This window comes from Eublepharis macularius, chromosome 3 (genome assembly GCF_028583425.1).
Source record: "Eublepharis macularius isolate TG4126 chromosome 3, MPM_Emac_v1.0, whole genome shotgun sequence".
Lineage (NCBI taxonomy): Eukaryota > Metazoa > Chordata > Lepidosauria > Squamata > Eublepharidae > Eublepharis > Eublepharis macularius.
Window position 1 is genome coordinate 182,525,405 of NC_072792.1, and position 21,326 is coordinate 182,546,730.

Here is a 21,326-nt window from a genome sequence, read left to right on the forward strand (position 1 = left end):
CACAAATCCCAGTGACCCCTGCTCCATGCCCAGAAGATGGCAAAACACCATCAGGTTCCCTAGCCAAACTGGCCTGGAGAAAATTGCTCCCCAAAGTGGCAATCGGCCTTACCCTGGGCATGTAAGAAGGGGCCACGAGAACTAAGCACTGATGTAACCCTTCCTGCCCTCCTTCTCATGATCTGCCCAGGTTCTCAGAATCAGCACTGCTGTCAGATGGCCATCTAGCCTCTGCTTAAAAACCTCCAAAGATGGAGAGCCCACCACCTCCCGAGGAAGCCTGTTCCACTGAGGGACCACTCCCAACTGCCAGAAAGTTCTTCCTAATGTTTAGCCGAAAACTCTTTGTGAATTTCAACCTGTTGGTTCTGGTCTGACCTTCTGGGGCAGTGGAAAACAACTCTGTACCATCCTCTATATGACAACCCTTCAAGTACTTGAAGATGGTTACCATATCACCGCTCAGTTGTCTTCTCCCAGGCTAAACATACCCAGCTCCTTCAATCTTTCCTCATAGGACTTGGTCTCCAGACCCCTCACCATCTTCGTTGCCTTCCTCTGGACTCGCGCCATCTTGTCTATATCCTTAAATTTGTGGTGTCGAAAACTGAACACAATACTCTAGGTGAGGCCTGACCAGTTTAAACTGGCACTTGCAAATTCCGCCAAACTCCAGTCCTTTAATCCTAGTTCCTTTCAGTACATGCGCTTGGTTCATTCTCAGTTGCATTTTACTGTCAGTCTGGCAAAGGAAAAGAATCACCATGCAGTCCAGAAGAGGGCTTGCTTCCTACTATAGCTTTATTTTAAAAGACATGCACAAACATAGACGTTGACATTTTAAAACAGATTCATTACAAGTTTGCAACCATGACTTCACAGGACACTCGCTTGCTAGGCCTAGAGGTACAATGTTTCTTCTGAAGTTAATATAAAAGGGGCCAGGAACTAATATCTGGTTGAGTCCTGCAGAAATTGTGTTCATCGTTGCTTCCAGACCAAAAAATTAGTAGGGCTGTCTACCCTAAGGATCACGATGACCGCAAGACTGCAACTCAAAAAGCTGTTTTTATACACCTGCAGCAAAAGACGGCTTCCACCACACCTCCAACTACCAAAAATGGAATTAATTTGGTCTTATGGTGGGGGAGCAGGGGGAGCAGCTAACTGCATCCCCTGGAGCTCAAACACGAAGTGCTTACTGCAATTTGGCAAACTTAACTGAGGACGTTCGCATAAGGACACTTCTGCCCACTGCCATGTCAAAGAAAGCGCATCTAATATACATGACCAAGAGAAAACGATGCCTGATATTATAGGAGTCCCTACTCTGGCATACGGCTCATTCACAAGTTACCCAAAGCCACCTCCTGTTGCCAAAGAGGTAGGAAGCCTACAGTAAGATTCCACCTTGACTTGCATGTCCTAACTTACATCCCTGCTCAGTGTACCCCTGAAGTGTTTACCGCTACCATCACCACCCCACACCTTTTCAAGTCAAACATTTCCATTGCTGAAGATGTGGATAGGTTACACGAGTATCTTAGGAACCAATCACCAGAACTTTTCTTGCAACCCAGATGTTTACATGAAGGAAGACAGATGGGCTGCTTCATTTGGCATAAGCCAGAGTTCTGTGGTTAGTTTAAAGGGGGTACCCTGATTTGCTGGGGTAGCCACACCACGGCAAGGTGGAGCCTCAATAGGGCTGATCGGTGAGGAATTACTGAAGATCTCGGCTCTGACAGTGCTAAAACTTGGAGGCAGACAACAGCTTGACAAATGAAGGTCATCATCTTAGATGTACATCACTCCCCAGTCTATACGGACACAGACCTGTCCCACCGCGTGGTTTCTGAAACAAACTTATCTACTCGGGACAAGAGACACTGGGGTCTATACTTCTTTCATATCACTTAAATCTATAATGAAAAGCTTTCGGCCAAAGATTCTTTGCTTACCGTGCAATCCTATACAGAGTTACTCCAGTCTGAACCCATTAAAATTGATTGTTTAGACTGGAATACATCTGTGCAGGACTGCACTGTTAGTTCCCCAACATTTTAGAACAATGCCTCCTAAATTTTCACACATGCTATCCAAGGTGGGTTGAAGTTAAGTCCCTAGCTCAGGCCAGCAACCACGTGGGACGCCTCTGTTCTCCCTTAAAGTTAGATTAAGAGAGTTGTGATATGAGAACTTCACACTGATTTGCAATAGGCAATTTTTATACTAGAAAATCCTAATGAAATTTGATAATGCCCTCTGCACGTAACCCTACTAAAAATAGTGCTTTAAAAAAAAAAGCCACAAAGCTGTTTTTCCTTCAAGGAAGGCAAAAATTGAATGCTCCTGAGCTCAATGACACATAGGTTGGATCAATCACGCAGTAAATCCAAGTTACAAATTTATCACAGACTTACTGCAATAGCTTTAGAGAAAGAGGGGAGTGATGCTAGAAAACAAAGAGGTGGGTCACTTAAACCATGACTGTCCCCACCCCCAAATTGTCAGTTACTCTGGTCTTTGGATTGTGGTTCAGGTCATACGATGTAGTCTTTAAGGGCAAACCTTGACCTGTATGTAAAACATGAACTATAGCAGGATGAAGGGGTATGATTTAAAGCATAACCCGGTCAGGTGGAGGAGACACCAATACTAAGTCAAGATTTCAACAGCTCCTAAAAAGAAAAAATCTTATATGACTATCACCTGGCCTCCATTAACAAACAGAACAGGAACACGGCAGGTAACCCCAAAGGCCTAAAATTCTAAGATCTGATTCCTGAATGGGAACATTATATTGAGGAGGGGGGGAGGGGAGCGTGGCAAAACAGACAGCAATATTTTATTAAAAAATCACTTAAAAAAGCAGCCAAAAATTCCTGCTCAAAGCGATGGTCCCATCTCCATATCACCTGGCACAAAGGAAGAGTTCAAGGTTAGGTTGGACACCCAAGACCAACTAACAAGCAAGACGAAGCCACAAAACGTTACGTAATAAATTAAAAAGGCACGAAGACTAAAGGAGGAGATTCAACGGAGAGGTAGAGAGGCAGGAAAAACTCCAAGCAGTGGATTTTCTTTTGTGCACGAGGATCTGTAAACTGCACCCGTCCGCTGGCTCAGAAGGGGGCCTCCCAAGAGCCGCGGGCTGCCATCATGGCCCGTTTCAGCTGCTCGTAGGTCACGAACATCACCACGTTCCAGGATCCCAGCCGCAAAAACGAGGGAGTAAAGCTAAAAAGAGAGGCAAGGAGAAGAGAGACATTTAGACGCCCTGCAGGAGAGGTTGCGTTTCAGGGACAGCATAAGGGTGTTATCCAGCTGCAGATACTGGGGAGCAATGAAGTTGCATTCAGTGTTGCCCGATATCCATTGCAAGTGTAAATCTGGGAGTCATACCTATGCAAACGTTTGGGGCTAGATGAATAATAATAATAATTGCACTCTTCTAGACAGATTAGTGCCCCACTCAGAGCAGAGAACAAAATTGGTATTATTGTTATCCCTCCACAATACAGCTGGGGAGCTGGGGCTGACCTTGGGTCATCTGCTGAGCTCATGGCAGTAGTGGGAGTCAGACCACCAGAATGTCGATTCGCAGTCCAATCACTTAACCTCTATGCTCTAGCAGCTCCCAGAGAATCTCCCCTACAACACTAGAACCCAGTAAAAACTCACAGGCAGCAGGATTTGGAGATATTTTTTTAAAAATTTAAAACACTTCTATGATGCCAACTCAGGACTGCCAAGGTGGCAAACATTTCAAACACTAAAACAGTGTTTAAATGTGTAATTAGAAAGAAATTAACTGACAACACTCAGTGATGGCTTTTAGTTCAGGCATGGTAGCCAACTAGAACCTCCAGGTACAGAGGCAGGATACCCTAGCTATTTTAACTGGAGATGCTGCCAGGGACTGACTCTGGGATCTTCGGCATTCGAAGCAGATGCTCTGGCACTAAGCCGTGCCCCCTCCCACAAAAACCCACAATCTGAAGTCTTTACAGTGCATAAAGACTTTACCATAAAGTTTTGCAAATAAACGAGGAAGCAGAATGTGAGTTTTGGAATCAAATCCGAGTGCACGGAGAACAGGTGGACGCTGCGCACTGGACAGCTGTCCAGTTCTGAGAATTTCTGTTCTTGGCAGTCACACAGCCCATTTTTAGCACACGGCTGCTCTTTGGCTGCACGCAAGCTGAAATGCAGAGACTCAAGGAAACTGCGGCACAGCACAGAATAGCACAAACCAAGGATTTGCATCAACTCCCAGGTCCTCATAAGCTCACGCCCCATAAAGCCCCTCGCTCTTTATTCAGAAGGCTGAGACTCACCCTTTGTAGAAGGCCAACGGCCCCTCCTTGCGGAGCATGGTGAGGGCACAGTTTACGGCACTTCCGTATTGACCAGGGGCAGAGTTCATGTATCTCGTCTTCACTACATCAACGGGGGAAGCAATGACGGTGGTGCAGAACCCGGCGCCAAATGCGGAGGTAAAGTGGCAGGGGAGATTATCTGCAAGCGAGAAACCAACTCGAGTTGGACAGATTCACAGCCCATGTGAGCATTCTTTGGCACCTGGTAAGGGGGTCAAGGCGGATTTAAGCAGGCTGGGCCCCTGGCGTGCCCTATCAGAAAGAATCATGCTTGAGGGAGGCCAACGCCAATTATTCTCTCACGCTAGTGGCCAGGACGGGGCTATTCAATCCATTTTATATTGCATGTTGAAAGGATTTTGATTTTACACACCGCTAATCCACCCTCAGTCCCAAGGATCGGGCAGGAGTGTTACGACCCCCACTCCAGGCCATTTGCTGCCCCCATACACGAGAGCTCTTCTCTCCCAGCAAAGCAGCAGACCCGCCCTCCCGCCCCGATCTCCAAAGCATCCGTACCAGTCATGAGGTTGTATTTCAGAAGAGCATCCTTGATCAGATCATAGGTCACCAACTCCGCACAGTTCACGAGGGCATTGCGAGTTATATTAGGGGATGTTCCTACAGAGAAAGGACACAACGGAATATTGTGAGTGTGGAACTTGTGGTGGTGGTTCAGGAAAAGGGGGCACTGCGACACAGGTCGTAATGATAATGATGATAACAACAACATTTGATTTATATACCGCCCTTCAGGACAACTTAACGCCCACTCAGAGCAGTTTACAAAGTATGTTATTATTATCCCCACAACAAACACCCTGTGAGGTGGGTGGGTCTGAGAGAGCTCTGAGAGAGCTGTGACTGACCTAAGGTCACCCAGCTGGCTTCATGCGGAGGGGCTGGGAATCAAACCTGGCTCTCCAGATTAGAGTCCTGCCGCTCTTAACCATGACACCAAACTGGCTCTCAGTTAGTAGCAACAGTACTGGAATCAGGTCAGGGAAGAAATTCTGTTCCCAGTTCAGTCACCAACTCATTCTGAAACGTTTAACAAACCACTCACAGCTGCTTCATACAAGAGTTCAACATCATACAATTTTTTAAAAATCGCAGATTCCTGATAACAACACTTGATTTATACACCGCCCTTCAGGATAACTTAACACCCACTCAGAGTTGTTTACAAAGTATGTTATTATTATCCCCACAACAATCACCCTGTGAGGTGGGTGGGGATGAGAGAGCTCTGAGAGAGCTGTGACTAACTCAAGGTCACCTAAGTGGAGGAGGGGGGAAATCAAACCCAGTTCTCCAGATTAGAGTCCCACCACTCTTAACCACTTCACCAAACTGGCTCTCAGTCCTCAAGGAACAAAGAACCAATAATTAGGAACGGGGGGTCTCCACAGGCTGCCTCTGCAAGATCTCCACAACCTCTTGGACTTCTGACCAACCTTTCCAGAGGCCTCGGACACCTTCCTCCCGCGCAATGGTCTTGTAGGCATCCAACGTCCCCTGGTACCGCTTGCCGCCTTCCGTTCGGGCTTGTGCCTGGAACCTCACTTTGACCACATCCGTGGGCTGGGCCACAGCGACAGCCATAGCCCCTGTGGTGCAGCCAGCAAGGAGGCGGCTGCCAATACCAGCATCTGCAAAAAAAATCAGCAACGGGCCTGCTCAGGGACAAACCAGACATCCACAATCTTGCAGAAATAAAGTCCCCAATTAAGCAATTCTCTCTCAGCAACACAGGTCTGCGTCACTGTGCAAATTGGTCCATAAACGTGAGCCGTCCACAAAAATAGCACCTGCAGGCCACCAACCATTTGTGGAATATCAAATGCCATTCCAATTATTATCCCCCAGTTCCATTCCACCAACAGCAGCACTTGCCTTGGCAGTGCAAGTAACCTTCCGCGAATGCAATGGCTCTCCTATCAGCGGGCTCCTCGAGCCTTGGAGGAAAAGTTAGGGGTTCGATGTACCAAGCCCAACACCCACTTACGCTCAGAGCCCTTGGTGTAGAACTGCTTCACTGAGTCATACAGCCCGATGCGGACAGAGGCAAAACTCATCTGGCGCTGGAGGCCGGCCACCAGCCCGTTGTAGAGGCTCTTGGGCCCCTCGTTCTTCACCATGGTGGCGATGGTGCCAAAGACGCCCTTGTACTGAGCCGACTTCGCTGCGACGGCCAGCTTGCTTTCTCCTTGGATCTGCACAGGGGAGAAGCGGGAGGAGACGAAGAGGCTTTAGAGCAGAACAGAGCCCTGCCTGACCCCATTCACTAAACCAGCTGAAGAAGGGTACACATTGGAAGGCCATTCAGGTTTCGTCCATAAGAGGAGAGAGTGTCATGTCTTTACCCCATCCATGCCATTATTTTCAGTCACCATACTACTGCTCTGTGACTTGTTCTACAGCGCCATTGTTAATGCTGTACCTTGATGTCATATTGCCAATGCCATAACTTGCCTTGCTTTCACAGGCCTATTGAAGCCGCAGGTGCCTTATCTAACTGCTTTGAAGCTCTCAGTGCTTCTGACCTCGTACACTGTCCGTTCTCATGAATCACTGTGTTTCACTTTTAATCTGCTGCCTGCCCGGTGTCTAGACTTGATATGTAAACTATGCAGAGGAGTTCTCAAGACTATTTTGCACCAAAAGTTATGTTGTGCTTTTGGGAGCGGGGGAGAGTAATTGTGCTTTATAAAAAGAATGCTTTTCACACATTTAGCTATTCCTGTCCACTTCCTGGTCAACCTTTGCACCCGTCTATGAACCTGACATGATTCCTGAAGTAAAGCCTTTTCAGCCAAGACCATGGGAGTGCTTGCTGTGAGGGTACAGGGGTCTATCTGCCATAGCCTGTCATCCATAGAACTGACAGAGAAGAGGAATTTCTTTTCACGTTCTTGACTAAGAACAAGATTGTACGTGGAGGTATGAGTTGGGAGAAAATCTGCAGAACACGTTATATGCAGCTGTGTGTTTTTGGAACTTTCCTAATTTTAATGTTATTTGGCCAATGGGGCAGGACACTGAGCTAAGCTACAAGTGACGCCTGACACAGGTTAGACACTTGTCAGCTTCCCTCAAGCTTTGATGGGAAATGTAGGCATCCTGGTCTTGCAGCTGTAATGGAGAGCCAAGCTGTAAAACTGTACATTTCCCATCAAAACTTGCGATAAGCTGACAAGTGTCCAATCTGTGTAAGGCGTCACTTGTAGCTTGGCTCAACGAGAGTGAAGATCATATGCAGAAAACCTAAAACAGTCTTTGCTGGTACAGGAAAATGCCTATCACCTGGCACGTTCTATAACATACAAAGGCCACTTAAATTCGACTCCAGTAGCACCTTAAAGACCAAAACATTTTATCAAGTATAAGCGTTCCATGTAAAACCACCTTTGGGCTTTCCTCTATAGAATGGCTCACCTGCAGCCTGACTTTTGCTGTATCCAGCGGGAAGGTGACCAGGTCTGCAATGCAGGCCGCTGTTCCAGCCCCAAGGAACTTGACTGTGGCGGTCGGAGGGACATCGGTGGGCTTGAATCCAACCATTTTCTTAACTCGGCACTGGTTTTGTGGAGATGGAGGGCCAAAGAGCAGCAAGGAAAACCCCTGGAGCCAGATGTAGCGAAAAGGTCAAGACGGATGAACTCTGCCCCTGTCTGGAAGAAAGAGGAACCTGTAGTGAGCAATCCCAGTACATGGCGTCAAAGTTAACACTGTCCAGCCTTTCCAAGAAAAAAAAAAACATCCATTTAAAGATGCAAAGAGAGCCAAGTGCTGTGTTTTATTAGGGTAATGGAATGCAATTGCCTTGACCTGGATAGCCCAGGTGAGCCTGATCTCGTCAGATCTCCGAAGCTAAACTGGGTCAACCTTGGTTACTAATTGGATGGGAGACCTCCAGCAAAGACCAGGGTTGTGGAGGCAGGCAATGGCAAACCACTTCTTGTTTGTCTCTTGCCCTGAAACCCCAGCGGGGGTCACCATAAGTCAGCTATGACTTGAGGGTACTCTCCACCCCCAATGGGATGCAGTTATGTATATAAAGATGTCCAATTCACAGACCCTGCAAACTTGCAGAGAAACCTAAACCCATTGGAGCAGATCCACATGTTATACATCAACAAACCTGAGTTTGTCACAGTGATACTGCAGTACTGCTCCACCAATTAAGATTGCCAAGAGGCTCTTCTCTGGGCAGCCATGGGGGACAAGGCCTTTTCTGACATACCCCATCTTTCAAACTCTCCCTCTGGAGAGAGTCTCTTGGGATATTCCATGGGGCTCCAACAAGCAAGGATCGCCTGTTATCCCCACCCTATTGCATTGCTTATTTGATGTCTCACCCTATTGATTGCATCAGGTTAACACAGCATAATCCACCCTGAGTCTCAAAAGGAGGATTATAAAGGAAATTTAAAAACTAAAACAACAAATATATTCTAGCCCAAATGCAGTTCAGACTCATTTTATATTAGATGAAGATTTATTTTGTTGACAAAAAAAATACCATCAGTTTTTAATAATCCAGATTTTCATCGGTCAAGGTTGCAAATTTTACAGCTTGGTAGGGAGCCCGTTTTCCCACTGAAGCATCACATTTCCTCTCGCCAAAGGGACACCTCCAAAACATTTTAAAGCTCTGTTCTGCTGCAGACCTGTTGCCCTAGCAACAGACATTTCCCACGCCAAGGTGGCCACAGCTCACAGCCCATTGGCTGTTCCTAAGCAACAGCCAGCAGTGCTGCAAAATCACCCGTTATCGAGACTGCGGTTGGCAAGCAACCTTTGGACCTTGAAGGACGAGAGCAGCATCGGCTGGTGGCTGGCCAAATTCGGGGATTCCTGAACAAAGTGGATTGTTCGGATCCGTTCCAATCTGGTTTCAGGCCTGGTCACGGGACTGCATTGGCTTTGGTCACTGGGGAATGACCTGCGCCAGGAGATGGAGGGGGGAGTGTGACCCTCTTAATTCTCTTGGACTTCTTAGCAACTTTTGATACCGTCAGTCATGGTGTCCTTCTGGACCACCCTTCCGGATGGAACCAGGAGGCGCTGTTCTGCAGTGGTTCCGGTCCTACCTGGAGAAGATGCTATGCACCCTCTGGCTTACCAAGTCCCAGAAGGGTTATTCATCACTAAGCCGGTTATCTAGAGGTGTTCAACGTCCAGAAACCGATATTTGGTTATGAGAATCAATCATACAAACATGTATGCATTGGAAGTCTGGGCTCAAATCCTCAGTCCTGAAAATCACCAGCCGACTGCAGATCAATCATTCACTCTCTCAACCTGATCTGCCTTGCAGGGCTGTTGTGAAACACAGTTATGCATACCGCCTGAGCACCTTTGACGAAGGGTAGGATAAAAGTGAAAATAAAGTGTATTTATAGGATACATTAATACGGAGTTTAAAACCAACCTTTTGTTTTAAAGTTCCAATTGGTTTACAGTAGCCAAATTTCAAATGGAACCTAGATAATTGTTGTGGTTATAACCTTGCCAAAATAGTTGACATATTTGGTACTGGTGTGCAATTGTGTTTGCACTATTAACTGCCATGGGGGGTGGGAATCTGCATTTTGAGAGCAAATATTGAAGCGTGTTCATGTATTATGAACTTTGTACTGGGGGAGCCAGGGACTAGCAAGTCATCAGTAATAATAACAACAACATCATTTGATTTATATACTGACCATCAGGACGACTTGACACCCACTCAGAGCGATTTACAAAGTACGTCATTATTATCCCCACAACAGCAATCACCCTGTGAGGTGGGTGGGGCTGAGAGAGCTCTGAGAGAGCTGTGCCTGACCCAAGGTCACCCAGCTGGCTTCAAGCAGATTATAAGAATACTTTCAGGAGGGTCAAATCTCATGGGCCATTTTCATCTGCATGAGCCCAGACGGGCATATAAAAATGCAAGTTATTTCTCAACACCGGAATAAACATATCAATGCACTTTTCCATACCGTGTGGTGCAACGACAGATGCAACAGGTTTATGGGAAACACAGATTCAAATGCCCACTTTAGCCGAAAGGATCTTTGGGTCGCTTTGGGTCACACAAAAGCTGAGCCTACCTCGCAGGGATGGTGAGAGGATTTAAGTTCTATTCTGAACTCCTGTAAAAGGGTGGCTTACTATACAAATACAGACTAACATATCTTCAGTTAGGTCATGAAGGAAGTGGGTTCCCAGACACCCAGGCAAAATTCATACGGGTCAAGAGAGCCACACCCATATCTTTCACCTGGCACAATTAAATGACTGCAACGCCAGCCAAGCCGCTAGCTTGAGCAGGTCTTCTGCTACAGTAGCTTGGGTTAAAAGTTGCGTACCAAGGAAGATCTCAGGGTTATCATTCCATTCCCAGAACTGAGTCAGCAGTAACGGGAATCCGGCTGAGTCACATATTTTACATGCAAGCGCTGCAGCTTTTCATAGTAGATTTTAATAGATAAGGTGAAACGATGTTCGGTAATTGTTCAGTTTGCACGAGGAAGACGACACACATTGGGATGGTTTCTAACCTTCTGATCCTCTCTATTCCAGCCCTCCTAAAATGACAGAAGTGGACCCCCCACTCCACCCCCCCCAGAGTATTACATACCCCCAAAGCCCTGAGTGACCTTGTCAGCTAGAAGACCAAGATGCCTTCGTATATTTGTCCCCCCTACCCCAATTCACTGTTTCTTTCTACAACATACTGTGCAATCACTGGAGGGAGACGATACAATGTTTTTTAAAAATCAAGTGCACAGAGTAGAAATATAGCACTGTGTGTGTGTGTGTATGCACATGGCAGTGGGGGAAATCACACATTAACCGACCCCCTCTCCCTCTTTATATATATTTAAACCAATATACCTGGGTGACTTCTGAGCCCAGACTTCTAGAGAAAAATAGTAGTTTACAGGCCAGCAATCGACATCAGCACCATTAATAATCAAGTCAGCACTTTTTAGCTTCTCAACCACTTTAAAGACATTACCCCTACAATAACCCTGTAAGGTAGGCCAGTATTGTCCCCAAGGCCAGTTAAGAAGTTGTGGCAGAAAAGAGGTTCAACCCGGGGACCTTTCTAACTGGCAGCAAGAGGCTGTTAAAAGGACAGAACCACAATGGTGCAGACCACGCATTTGTCCCTTTAAGGCACCAACCTCTTCCTTGCAGTATTACAAGCTTGATAAAACAAAGGTATCGGTATGGTTATTATGCCACACCCTTCACCATGCATATATTTTGTAAGGATAAGACTACTAGAAGCCGCACCAAGCCTGGCTTCTGGCAAGTGTGAAGGGGCAGGAAACAACAACACTCTAGTTTGGAAAACCAGGACTCTAGCAACAGTCCCTTGGGCAACTGAGATGCCCCCCTACCCTCTCCGAGAGGTCTCTGAAAGAACTGCCAACGTTAGGCTTCAGGTTTACTGTCCCAAGTATTTAGAGGGTTTCAGCCCCTGAGAACTGAGTAGTATATTGCAGAGAACAAGCTTAGTCTATTGGCTACCCTGGCAAAAGAGAAAATTGGTTTATTCAGTATGGTGAAAGAGGGCCTTAAGGTTCCCCAACACACTTTCCAGCCAAATCGAGGTCCTCCAACAACAACAAAAAAGCTGAAGTTTGTATCACGTGGAACTATTCTGCTAGTGTGGAGGACTTGTTACCCAGGGCAAAAAAAAATCCCATCCCCAAAGCATGGAAAAAAACTGCACCCACACACACTTGGCCAAGCTCTTAAGATCACACAACATGGAATGCTCTTGAGCTTAAGTGGTACGTAAAATTCTGCAGCCAATTATCAGTTTCTGCACCTCTGCAATCCAGTCCTAGAATTGCAAATATTTGTAAAGCTCAAGAGATGTTTTTTGGCAAACTGGGAGCGAGAAACGATTTTGAATCTGTCCTTTTCTATCATCCAGGATTTTGTACATCACCATAACAAGCAAAGAGCAATGCGAGACACCGAAGCCCACCCCTTAAGCATCCTTTTCCAGCTTGAGATTTTACTCGTACACTTTTTACCCATACACCTTCAGGACTAGAAACTTGCTTTATAGAAAAAGCACACCTGAGATTCGGGAACTTCATTTCGCACCCAATTCTGCATTTTTTTCCACACCGGTGGAGAATTCCACTGTATCACCAAGACCACGCAAAGTTGTGACTCAACCTTGGAAGCGGTTGTTACCTTATTCAAGTACGTCAGGATGCTGGCAGTTTGATCAGGATTCTCTAAAAGTATCCCGTTCATCAAATTTGTTCAACGCCACCGCAATCCGACTCCCTTTACTTGCCATAGAAAGACAGGCTGAAAGACGACACTTAATAATCATAATACTTATCCTGCAGAGACAAAAGAGGGAAGAGAGTTGTTTGAATGCAAGGCAGGAGCTCTGGGTCTTTTTAATTTCCAGGATTACAAAGCAGTGCACAGTCCAATCCCTGAAACATCAGCCAATACCCAGGCCTTATCTGGCCATCCCACACACCAATTTGCATGAAAAGCCAATAAGCCTCCACAGCTCAATGCATCCAGCTCCCCCCGCCCCAAGAAAACCAGTTCAGACTAGCAGGAAAAAGAGGAACATCTTCGTGACAACCAAAGAAAGCAAAGTACACCAGGAAACAATCTCTCCATCGACCCCTAGATAAGAATCGGTTAAGTGAACTTCACAACTAGATCGCATCTAGAGGACAAGCAAGAACGCACTGTGGGTGGATCGTCCTCTTGTGCCTTGTGCAAGTCAGAAAAGCTACTCTCGAACCTGTTATGCTGCCCTTTGGAGCCACTGAGAGTCAATTGGGAGATTATAAACAAGCATACCTCCTTAGAAGACACTGCAGCACGCACACTGCAGTCCTAGCATCTGAAGAAGTAAGCTGAGATTCATGAAAGCTCCTACCCTACCACAAATTTTGTTAGTCTTATAGGGGCTGCTGGACTCTTGCTCTTTTCTATCTGAAGAAGTGAGCTGTGACTCCCGAAAACTCATACCCTACCACAAATTTTGTTAGTCTTATAGCTGCTGCTGGACTCTTGCTCTTTTCTAGTGCAATCCTAAGAGTTACTCCAGTCAAAACCAGTTGATTTCAATGGGCTTCGACTGGAGTAACTCTGCTTAGGATTGCACTGTTAAGGTGTTCGGATAAGACTGGGCAGACCTAGGTTCAATTCCTCACTTGGCCATGGAGCTCGCTGGACCTGTTACTTTCGGCTTAACCTACTCTACAGGGCTGTTGTGAGAATAAAACACGGAAGAGAACCTCATAGGCTGGAGGGCAGGATAAAATGGAAAAGACCGTTTCAGGTGGGTAGCCGTGTTGGTCTGTAGTAGAAGAGCAAGATTTGGGTTCAGCAGCAACTTAAAAAGTCAGTAATGCTGGGAAAAGCAGAAGGCACTAGGAAAAGAGGAAGGCCCAAAATGAGATGGCTTGACTCAATAAAAGGAGCCACGTCTTCCAATTTGCAAGATCTGAGCAAGGCTGTCAATGATACGGACATTTTGGAGGTCTTTCCTTCATAGGGTTGCCATAGGTCGGAGGCGACTTGATGACACAGAACACACACAGCACTTTAAAGACCACCTAGATTTCCAGGGTATATATTTTCAAGAGTCAGAGCTCCTTTGTCAGATACAAGGAGTGGAAAAAGGAAGGGGTCCTTATAATACAAGCAGAGGGTGGGAGAAGCATTATAAATTAGAGTGTCAGGAAGCTAGCTATAATACATGTTGTAATTAGCTTGACAGAGCATGGGTGTAAAGCGCAGAAAATTAGCATATGTAATGCAAGAAAAATCCCATGTCCTGATTCAACCCAGGGGGATCCATTGTTACAAATTTGCAACTAAACTCAATTTCAGCAACCTTGCCCCAAAGCAAGCCGCAGTTTCTAAGAGGTATTTTTATTTAGATCATTTATAGTCTGCCTTTCGCATTGTAAATAAACTAAAAAGCTTGTAGGTTTGAGTTTCTACAGAGCTCTGCTCGCAGGACGGCCAGAACGAGCTCTTCCCTCCCCATTCAAGATGGATCCAATAATTTGGAAGGAACAAAGGAGGAAATTAGACACCATCAGGGCCACTAAAAATGGTGGCAGATGTAGAAAAGGCACTGGAACGGAAAGAAAAGACAAAGAGCGTACAGCCTCTCCAAAATTCGAGAATTGTATAATTCTTGCATCTCAAGGTACACACATGGGAAACTCAAGAGGGGTGCAGCAAACTACGAGGGAAGGACTGTTTGTTGCTCCAGTTCCTAGCCGGCCCTGGGCAAGAGGGCTTCGCAGCCCCACCCCCCAAATCCTCCACTGCCCTACCTTGCCCCATTGTAGAGGTGACTTTTGGCTTTATCAGAATCAGGGCCACATAAAACACGGCCCTGAGCCAACCTCTCCTCTTGTTTGCAGATACGTAATTCTAAAAATTAAGAGATTCAACTAATTACCATCCTAGGAAGTAAAATTGAAAGAAAGAAAGAAAGAAAGAAAGAAAGAAAGAAAGAAAGAAAGAAAGAAAGAAAGAAAGAAAGAAAGAAAGAAAGAAAGAAAGAAAGAAAGAAAGAAAGAAAGAAAGAAAGAAAGAAAGAAAGAAAGAAAGAAAAGAGACTTTTCTGCCTTTTCAACTGTTTGCATCCCGATCAGTATGTTTGCACAATATTTTACCAAGCGTCTCCAATTAAGAATGCCTGGGAAAGGAAGCAAAGCCGCCCTATCAGCCAGAGACCCCTTCCCAGGATGGACAACCTCCATACAACGTAGCACCATGCGCTCATGTGCCACCTCAGCTTTAGGGATCAGTGCTGATCACCAGCAGGCTCTAGGAGAATACCCCTACCCCCAACTTCTCTGGAGAGAGAAACAAGACTCTTATGGAACCCTAAAGACTAGCAAGTCTACCTTCTAACATAATCTTCTGAGGATGCATTCAGGTTGATCTGCAGTAGAATCATATGGTTGGAAGGTACCTCCAAGGTCATCTAGTCCAACCCCCTGCACAATACAGGAAATGCAGTTACCTCCCCCCCCCCGCACACACCCAGTGATCCTGAACGCATGTCCAGAAGAACACAGAACACCATCAGCATCCCTAGCCAAACTGGACTGGGGGAAATTGCTACTGGACCCCCAAGGTGCTGACTGGCCTTACCCTGGGCATGTAAGAAGGGCTGCGAGAACTAAGCGCTGATGTAACCCTTCCTGCCCTCCCTCTCATGATCTGAGCAAGAATCGAGAAGAGCAGCACCCCAGAAGAGCAAGATTCCAGCAGCGTCTTAGCGATCAACTAGACTTCCAAGGTATGAGCTTTCAAGATCCGAACCTCCTTTTGTCAGATATCCAACTCTTGAGCGCTTTCACCCTGGAAATCTAGCTGGTCTCTAAGGTGCTGCTGGTCTCGAATCAAGGTCTTCTGAGGATGGGAGCCCACCTAGACACATTCTGGGCAGACAGATTTAAGAGCGCAAAAGAGAATCGCTGAAGCCGCTTAGCATACAAATCAAAGGGAACAAACAAGCTTTCACCCCCATTTTTTTTCCCTGGGGTAGAAAGGTGCTAAGAGCAAGGAATTGGGGAAGAGGGAGAAAGAGGAAAGGAAGCAGACAGACAAAGATCAGACAGAGTCATGTCCTGGGGACAGAGGAGCTGTTAGAAGGAATCGAGAATTGGGTCCCTGGCACAAAAGCCCTCGCTATGGAAGGCGTGCCAAAGACTGCCCAGCTGAAACAGGAGTCACCAACAGCTTGAAGGAAAAGTGGCAAAGGGGACAGAAGGGGGGGCTGAAGGTGTGGGGCTGGGGATCAGCTCCCCACCACCACTTCCCCGTGGGGGTGTAAAATAAGGGAAGGGGGTCTTAGGAGGACACAGACCCCAGGAGGAATGTTATGGGGAAGGGCAGACTATGGAATAACAAGACATATATGGGGAGCAGATTGGGTATGAGGAGAAGATCCGGAACCCGAGACACAGATTAGCATAAGACTGGAGGATCATGGGTTTGAGTCCCTGCTCACCACAGTCCTCCTTGCTCAGCCAGGCCTAAATTTTAGGGTTGCCAACTCTGGGTTGGAAAATTCCTGGAGATTTGGTGGTAGAGCTTAAGGAGGGCCAGTTTGGGATGAGACCTCAACGGGGTCCAATGCCATAGAGCCCGCCCCCCTCCAAAGCAGCCATTTCCTCTAGGGAAACCGACACCTGTAGTCTGGAGGTCAGTTGGAATTCCAGGAGATCTCCAGCCACCGCCTGGAGGCTGGCAACCCGATGTGAGTCCATAAGTGAGACCCATTCGAGCCTCGTTGGAGGAAGGGCAGGGCAAAGAAAAACTCGTAAGGAGGGGGGCTACTGCTTCTTACACAAGGCATAGACCGAGATCGCAGCATGGAGAGGGAAGCAAAAGAAGAGATCCAGAGGAGTTAGCCCTGTTAGTCTGTAGTTGCAAAATAGTCCAGTAGCAGCTAAGACTAACCAACTTTATTGGAGCATAAGCTTTCGAGAACCACAGCTCTCTTCGTCAGATGCATTGCCAGCTTTCAAGAGCCACAGCACTCTTTGTCAGATGCATCGTCAGCTTTCGAGAACCACAGCTCTCTTCGTCAGATGCATCTGACGATGCATCTGACGAAGAGAGCTGTGATCCTCGAAAGCTGACGATGCATCTGACGAAGAGCGCTGTGGTTCTCGAAAGCTTATGCTCCAATAAAGCTGGTTAAAGGTGCTACTATTTTGCAAAAGCAGAGAGACTCCCCCCGCCCCATAACTGAACAAAGCCCCCGGGAAGCGGAGCCCCCGATGACGCCCCTTCCCCGCTCACCTGATCCCGAGGAGGAGAAGCAAAAGCCCGCAGAGGGAAGCGGAGGAGCGCGGCGAGACCACAGGGCGCAAGCGGCGGTGGAGATGAGCGCGCAGCGGAGGAGACCGGAGGAAGCGGGCGCGGGAGGCGCGGCCGGCCCTTATAGAGGTGCCGCCGCCCGCGGAGGGAGGCGGCCCGCCCCAGCTCCGCCCCGGAGGGAGGCGCAAGCCCGGCGCGGACTCGCCCAGGGCTGGGAAGGCAGCCCCGGAGCGTGTGCAGAGTGCTGGCAGGAGTTGCCCGCTGTGGGGCGGGAAATTCCTGGAGGTTGGGGATGGAGAGTGGGGAAGGGAGTAGGGCATAATGCCATAGGACTCCCCCACCGTCCCAAACCTGCCCCTTTCCTCCAGGGGAAACGGATCTCTGCAGTTTGGAGATCATCCAGAGATCTCCCGGCCCCGCCTGGAGGTTGGCAACTCCCTTAATGTCGCGCCAGGGTGGGGAACAACAGCCCCAGGAGGGAAGGGGGGGGGCTCTTCTCTAGAATTAGTAAATGCCACTCGAGTCAATGAGGCTTACTTTCGAGTAACGCACGCCCCAGGTTCCTGAGCAGCAGCTTCACCCCCGCCTGAAGGAGCGGACTCAGGTCCGACCCCAAACCTTCTGTTGCTTAACCGCGCTTTGCAACTGGATTTTACTGCGTCGAACGGCGAAATCCGCCTGCAAACAATCAATGAAGGGCCTTGAAAGCGGACTGAAAGCGCCTTGTTCCGCGCGCGCGGAAGCAAAAGCCTGCCGAGGTCCCGCTGGACTCCCGCAGCCTTCTCGCCCCCAAAGCGCTTCTTTGCTGAGCTTCGTTCATCGCTCGCCTTTTGTGCCCGGGCTCGAGCCAAAATCATCCAGTAGGGCTAGGATTGCAAAAGGCGTCTGACCAAATGCAGAAAACGGGTTGCAAAAGAAGACGAGGCAGGAAAAGAAAGACAACACGCAGGACAAATGCAAAGGTTGCCATCCTGTGCCCTTACAAAAATCACCCTTCTGAACTATTTCAGTATTCTCCAGTGGCTTTTTTTGATTCAAAACGCCCCCTTGAACAGTTCCCCTTTACAAGCCCAGAGCTGTCCTGATCAGCTGACTTTCCTCCACAAAATGGGGGCCACCCCAGAGAACTTGGTGGGGGCCACTTATATTTATTCATTTGCAAAGTAACACTTTCCGAAGGCTGCAGGTGAGCAAAGCTGTCACTGCAAAGCTCAGGGGGAAAGGCTCAACCATACCTGTATATTTTAATCTATTTTTAATCTATATATAAAATATAAAAAATATATTTTCTATATAAATATAAATATATAAAATGCTACTTCCCCCCACCCAAGAAAAACCCTGATCACCCTTTTATATTATAGGAATATCAAAAGACCCATAGTGAGAAAGGAAAAAAAATCTGTACATGTTCAGAAACCCTCTTTTTTCCTAATTGCACCCTATATTCTATAGCTGCGCACTCTCGGTCTCCTTACCACCATATATACAGCAGACTCCTACAGATGGATCCTTTCCAAATGCAACTCTTTTTACGACAAAGGTAGAGGACAAACACAGTTTCCCACAGCTCCCCTTTTTAGTCTGCAGACTCTAGCTGGTCCAGTTCCCAGCAGAATTTGGGTTTCCAGTAACCTGGGAGGGGACAGTTTCCTGTCCCTTTAATAGAAAGTTAATGGGCTATTATTTACCAGGTGGTGTTACTTACCCCAATACTATGAAAAGCTTCACCTGCCACACATTAAGGCTCTGTTAAAGGAACAGGGCATTATTTTTGTCCAGGTTGTTGACAACTCTAACCCCGAGGGCTGCTTGGGGGATGTATCCTCTAGTCAGGGAGGGTTACACCAGTGCTTAGTTCTCCTGGCCCTTCCTTACATGCCCAGAATAAGGCCGATCACCACCTTGAGGTCAGGTAGCAATTTTCCCCAGGCCAGTTTGGCTAGAAATCCAGTTTGTCTAGAGATCCTAGCCCAACTGTGTTTTGCCATCTTCTGGGCATGGAGCAGGGGTCACTGGGTGTGTATGGGGGGGGGGGAGATAGTTGTGAATTTCCTGCATTGTGCAGAGGGTTGGACTAGATGCCCCTGGAGGTCCCTTCCCACCCTATGATTCTATGATTCTGCTTGCAGGCCACCTAATTTCATCCTTCATGTATCAGATCTGATTTTCTGCCCCACCTCAACACACACCTGTCTATGCAACAAACGCCAAAGTAGTTTTAACTACCAGGGGGTCCAAATCCAAAGCACAGATTTTCTGAAAGTTCACAGACATTTTTTTAAAAAATGGGATGCCCACATAGGTACAGTGATGCAAGTCTCACACCAAAGAATCCCATGCTGTCGCTGCCCCAGTGAGAAACATCACAACAGAACATTGGCAATAGCCTTTCCAAATCTCTGAAGTGGGCCCTTTAGTAAACTGACCTTAATAGTTAGTTGTTGTAGATTTTCCAGACTGTAGTTCCTGAAACGTCAGGAACTACAATGCCAAGACCACGGCCATACAGCCCGGAAAATCTACAACAACTAACGTTCTCTGGCTGTGAAAGCCTTCGACAATATATTGACCATAACAGCTTCCTTTCTGAAACAAAGAATGTTCAATAGAATGTTTGATCTGACCATGAAGCCCGTCGTATCTATTATCATTGTAGCATAGTGGCTAAGTAGTTGGGCATGGGTTCGAATCTCGCTACTGCCATGAGCTCAGCAGGTGGCCTTGGGTAAGCCACTCCTCTCAGCTCCAGCTCCCCAGCTGTATTGTGAGGACAATAATAATACCGACTTTGTTCACCATTCTGAATGGGCACAAATCTGCCCAGATGAGCAGTATGCACAAATATACTGATATTCAGGGCTTTTTTTCTGGGAAAAGAGGTGGTAGAACTCAGTGGGTTGCCAGCACAGGGGGCAACTCTTGGCGGGAGGTAGTGCCCCAGGTACCACATGCGCAAAGTGTGCGCACGCTCCCAGGACCACACAATGATGTCAGTTTGGGTCAGTTGGAACAAGGGGGGAGTTTTTTAAAGTTTAAATCGCCCTCGGCAAAAATGGTCACACGGCCGGTGGCTCCGCCCCCTGATCTCCAGACAGAGGGGAGTTAAGATTGCCCTCCACGCCATGGCGTGGAGGGCAATCTGAACTCTCCTCTGTCTGGAGATCAGGGGGCGGGGGCCACTGGCTATGTGACCATTTTCAAGAGGTGCCGGAACGCTGTTCCGCCGCGTTCCAGCTGAAAAAAAGCCCTGCTGATATTATAGCAATCTATCTAATTTTTCACATGGCCAAATCAGTTGAATAGAAACGGCTGGATGAAGCTTTTTACAGCATGGAAGAAAAAAAACATCCCCTGGTAACTAACATCTCATTCAGCCACCGTTAAAGGAACAGGACATTTTTTTCTGCAGGTTGTCGACTCCTCTAGTAAGGCCCAGCGCTGCCAGCAGGACAGACTTCTGCATGGCCTAAAGGGATGGAATTGTCCCAGCGATCATTTAGACTCTCCTTATCTCCGGAAAACTTGTTTCATTGTTAGAAGTGGAAAACCACCAGACAAAGGGGAATTCTGCGAACTGAAAAATATACCAGCCCGCAAGGGGCCATTATGCCCAAGGAGGCTTGCATTGAAACTGGCAAACAATGGAATATTTTGGAGACGCCGGAGCTTATCATGCACCTTGCTGGAACAAAATGCCAGGATCAGTCTCCAGTGAAAGGATCTGGGCGAGGGGAAGCAGAGCTGGGAAGAAATTTGGTTTGGAAACCTTCGAGCGCAAGTGAATGGCAAGTGAACAGGGAGAAATACGTGTGAGTCTGTTCACTTACCAGGCAAGTGTCATTCGTCACTTGTAGTGCGACCCATAGTTTCATATGGCTGCAAGTGCATTTGAAGCTCTGGCCCTGTTTGGTTACTGAAAGGTACTAGCTTGTAGCCCACTTCTCCACTCCAGACAAAGTCTAGAGACTTTCTCTGACATATTTTCCGGTGGGTAGCTGTGTTGGTCTATAGGAGAAGGTCAAGATCTGGGTCCAGTAGCACCTTCAAGACCAACTCCAAGGTATGAGCTTTTCAGAGCCTCGAAAGCTCATACCC

The 21,326-nt window shown here is 47.3% G+C and overlaps 1 protein-coding gene across 2 annotated transcripts; it reads right to left on the reverse strand.

Moving 5' to 3' along the window:
- Positions 1-783: 783 nt before the first annotated feature.
- UCP2 (uncoupling protein 2) lies at positions 784-17,311 on the reverse strand. Of its 2 annotated transcripts, none has more exons than XM_054973523.1 (8): positions 17,211-17,311; positions 12,594-12,748; positions 7,821-8,052; positions 6,391-6,598; positions 5,840-6,034; positions 4,902-5,003; positions 4,341-4,521; positions 784-3,240 (listed from the first exon to the last, which is right to left on the reverse strand). In XM_054973523.1, the coding sequence occupies exons 3-8, from the start codon at positions 7,944-7,946 to the stop codon at positions 3,126-3,128; spliced, it is 927 nt and encodes a 308-aa protein (XP_054829498.1). In that variant the 5' UTR covers positions 7,947-8,052; positions 12,594-12,748; positions 17,211-17,311; the 3' UTR covers positions 784-3,125. The 2 variants fall into 2 exon arrangements, with proteins under 2 accessions (XP_054829498.1, XP_054829497.1); XM_054973522.1 differs by having other exon boundaries at positions 7,821-8,056.
- Between the last annotated feature and the right edge of the window lie 4,015 nt (positions 17,312-21,326).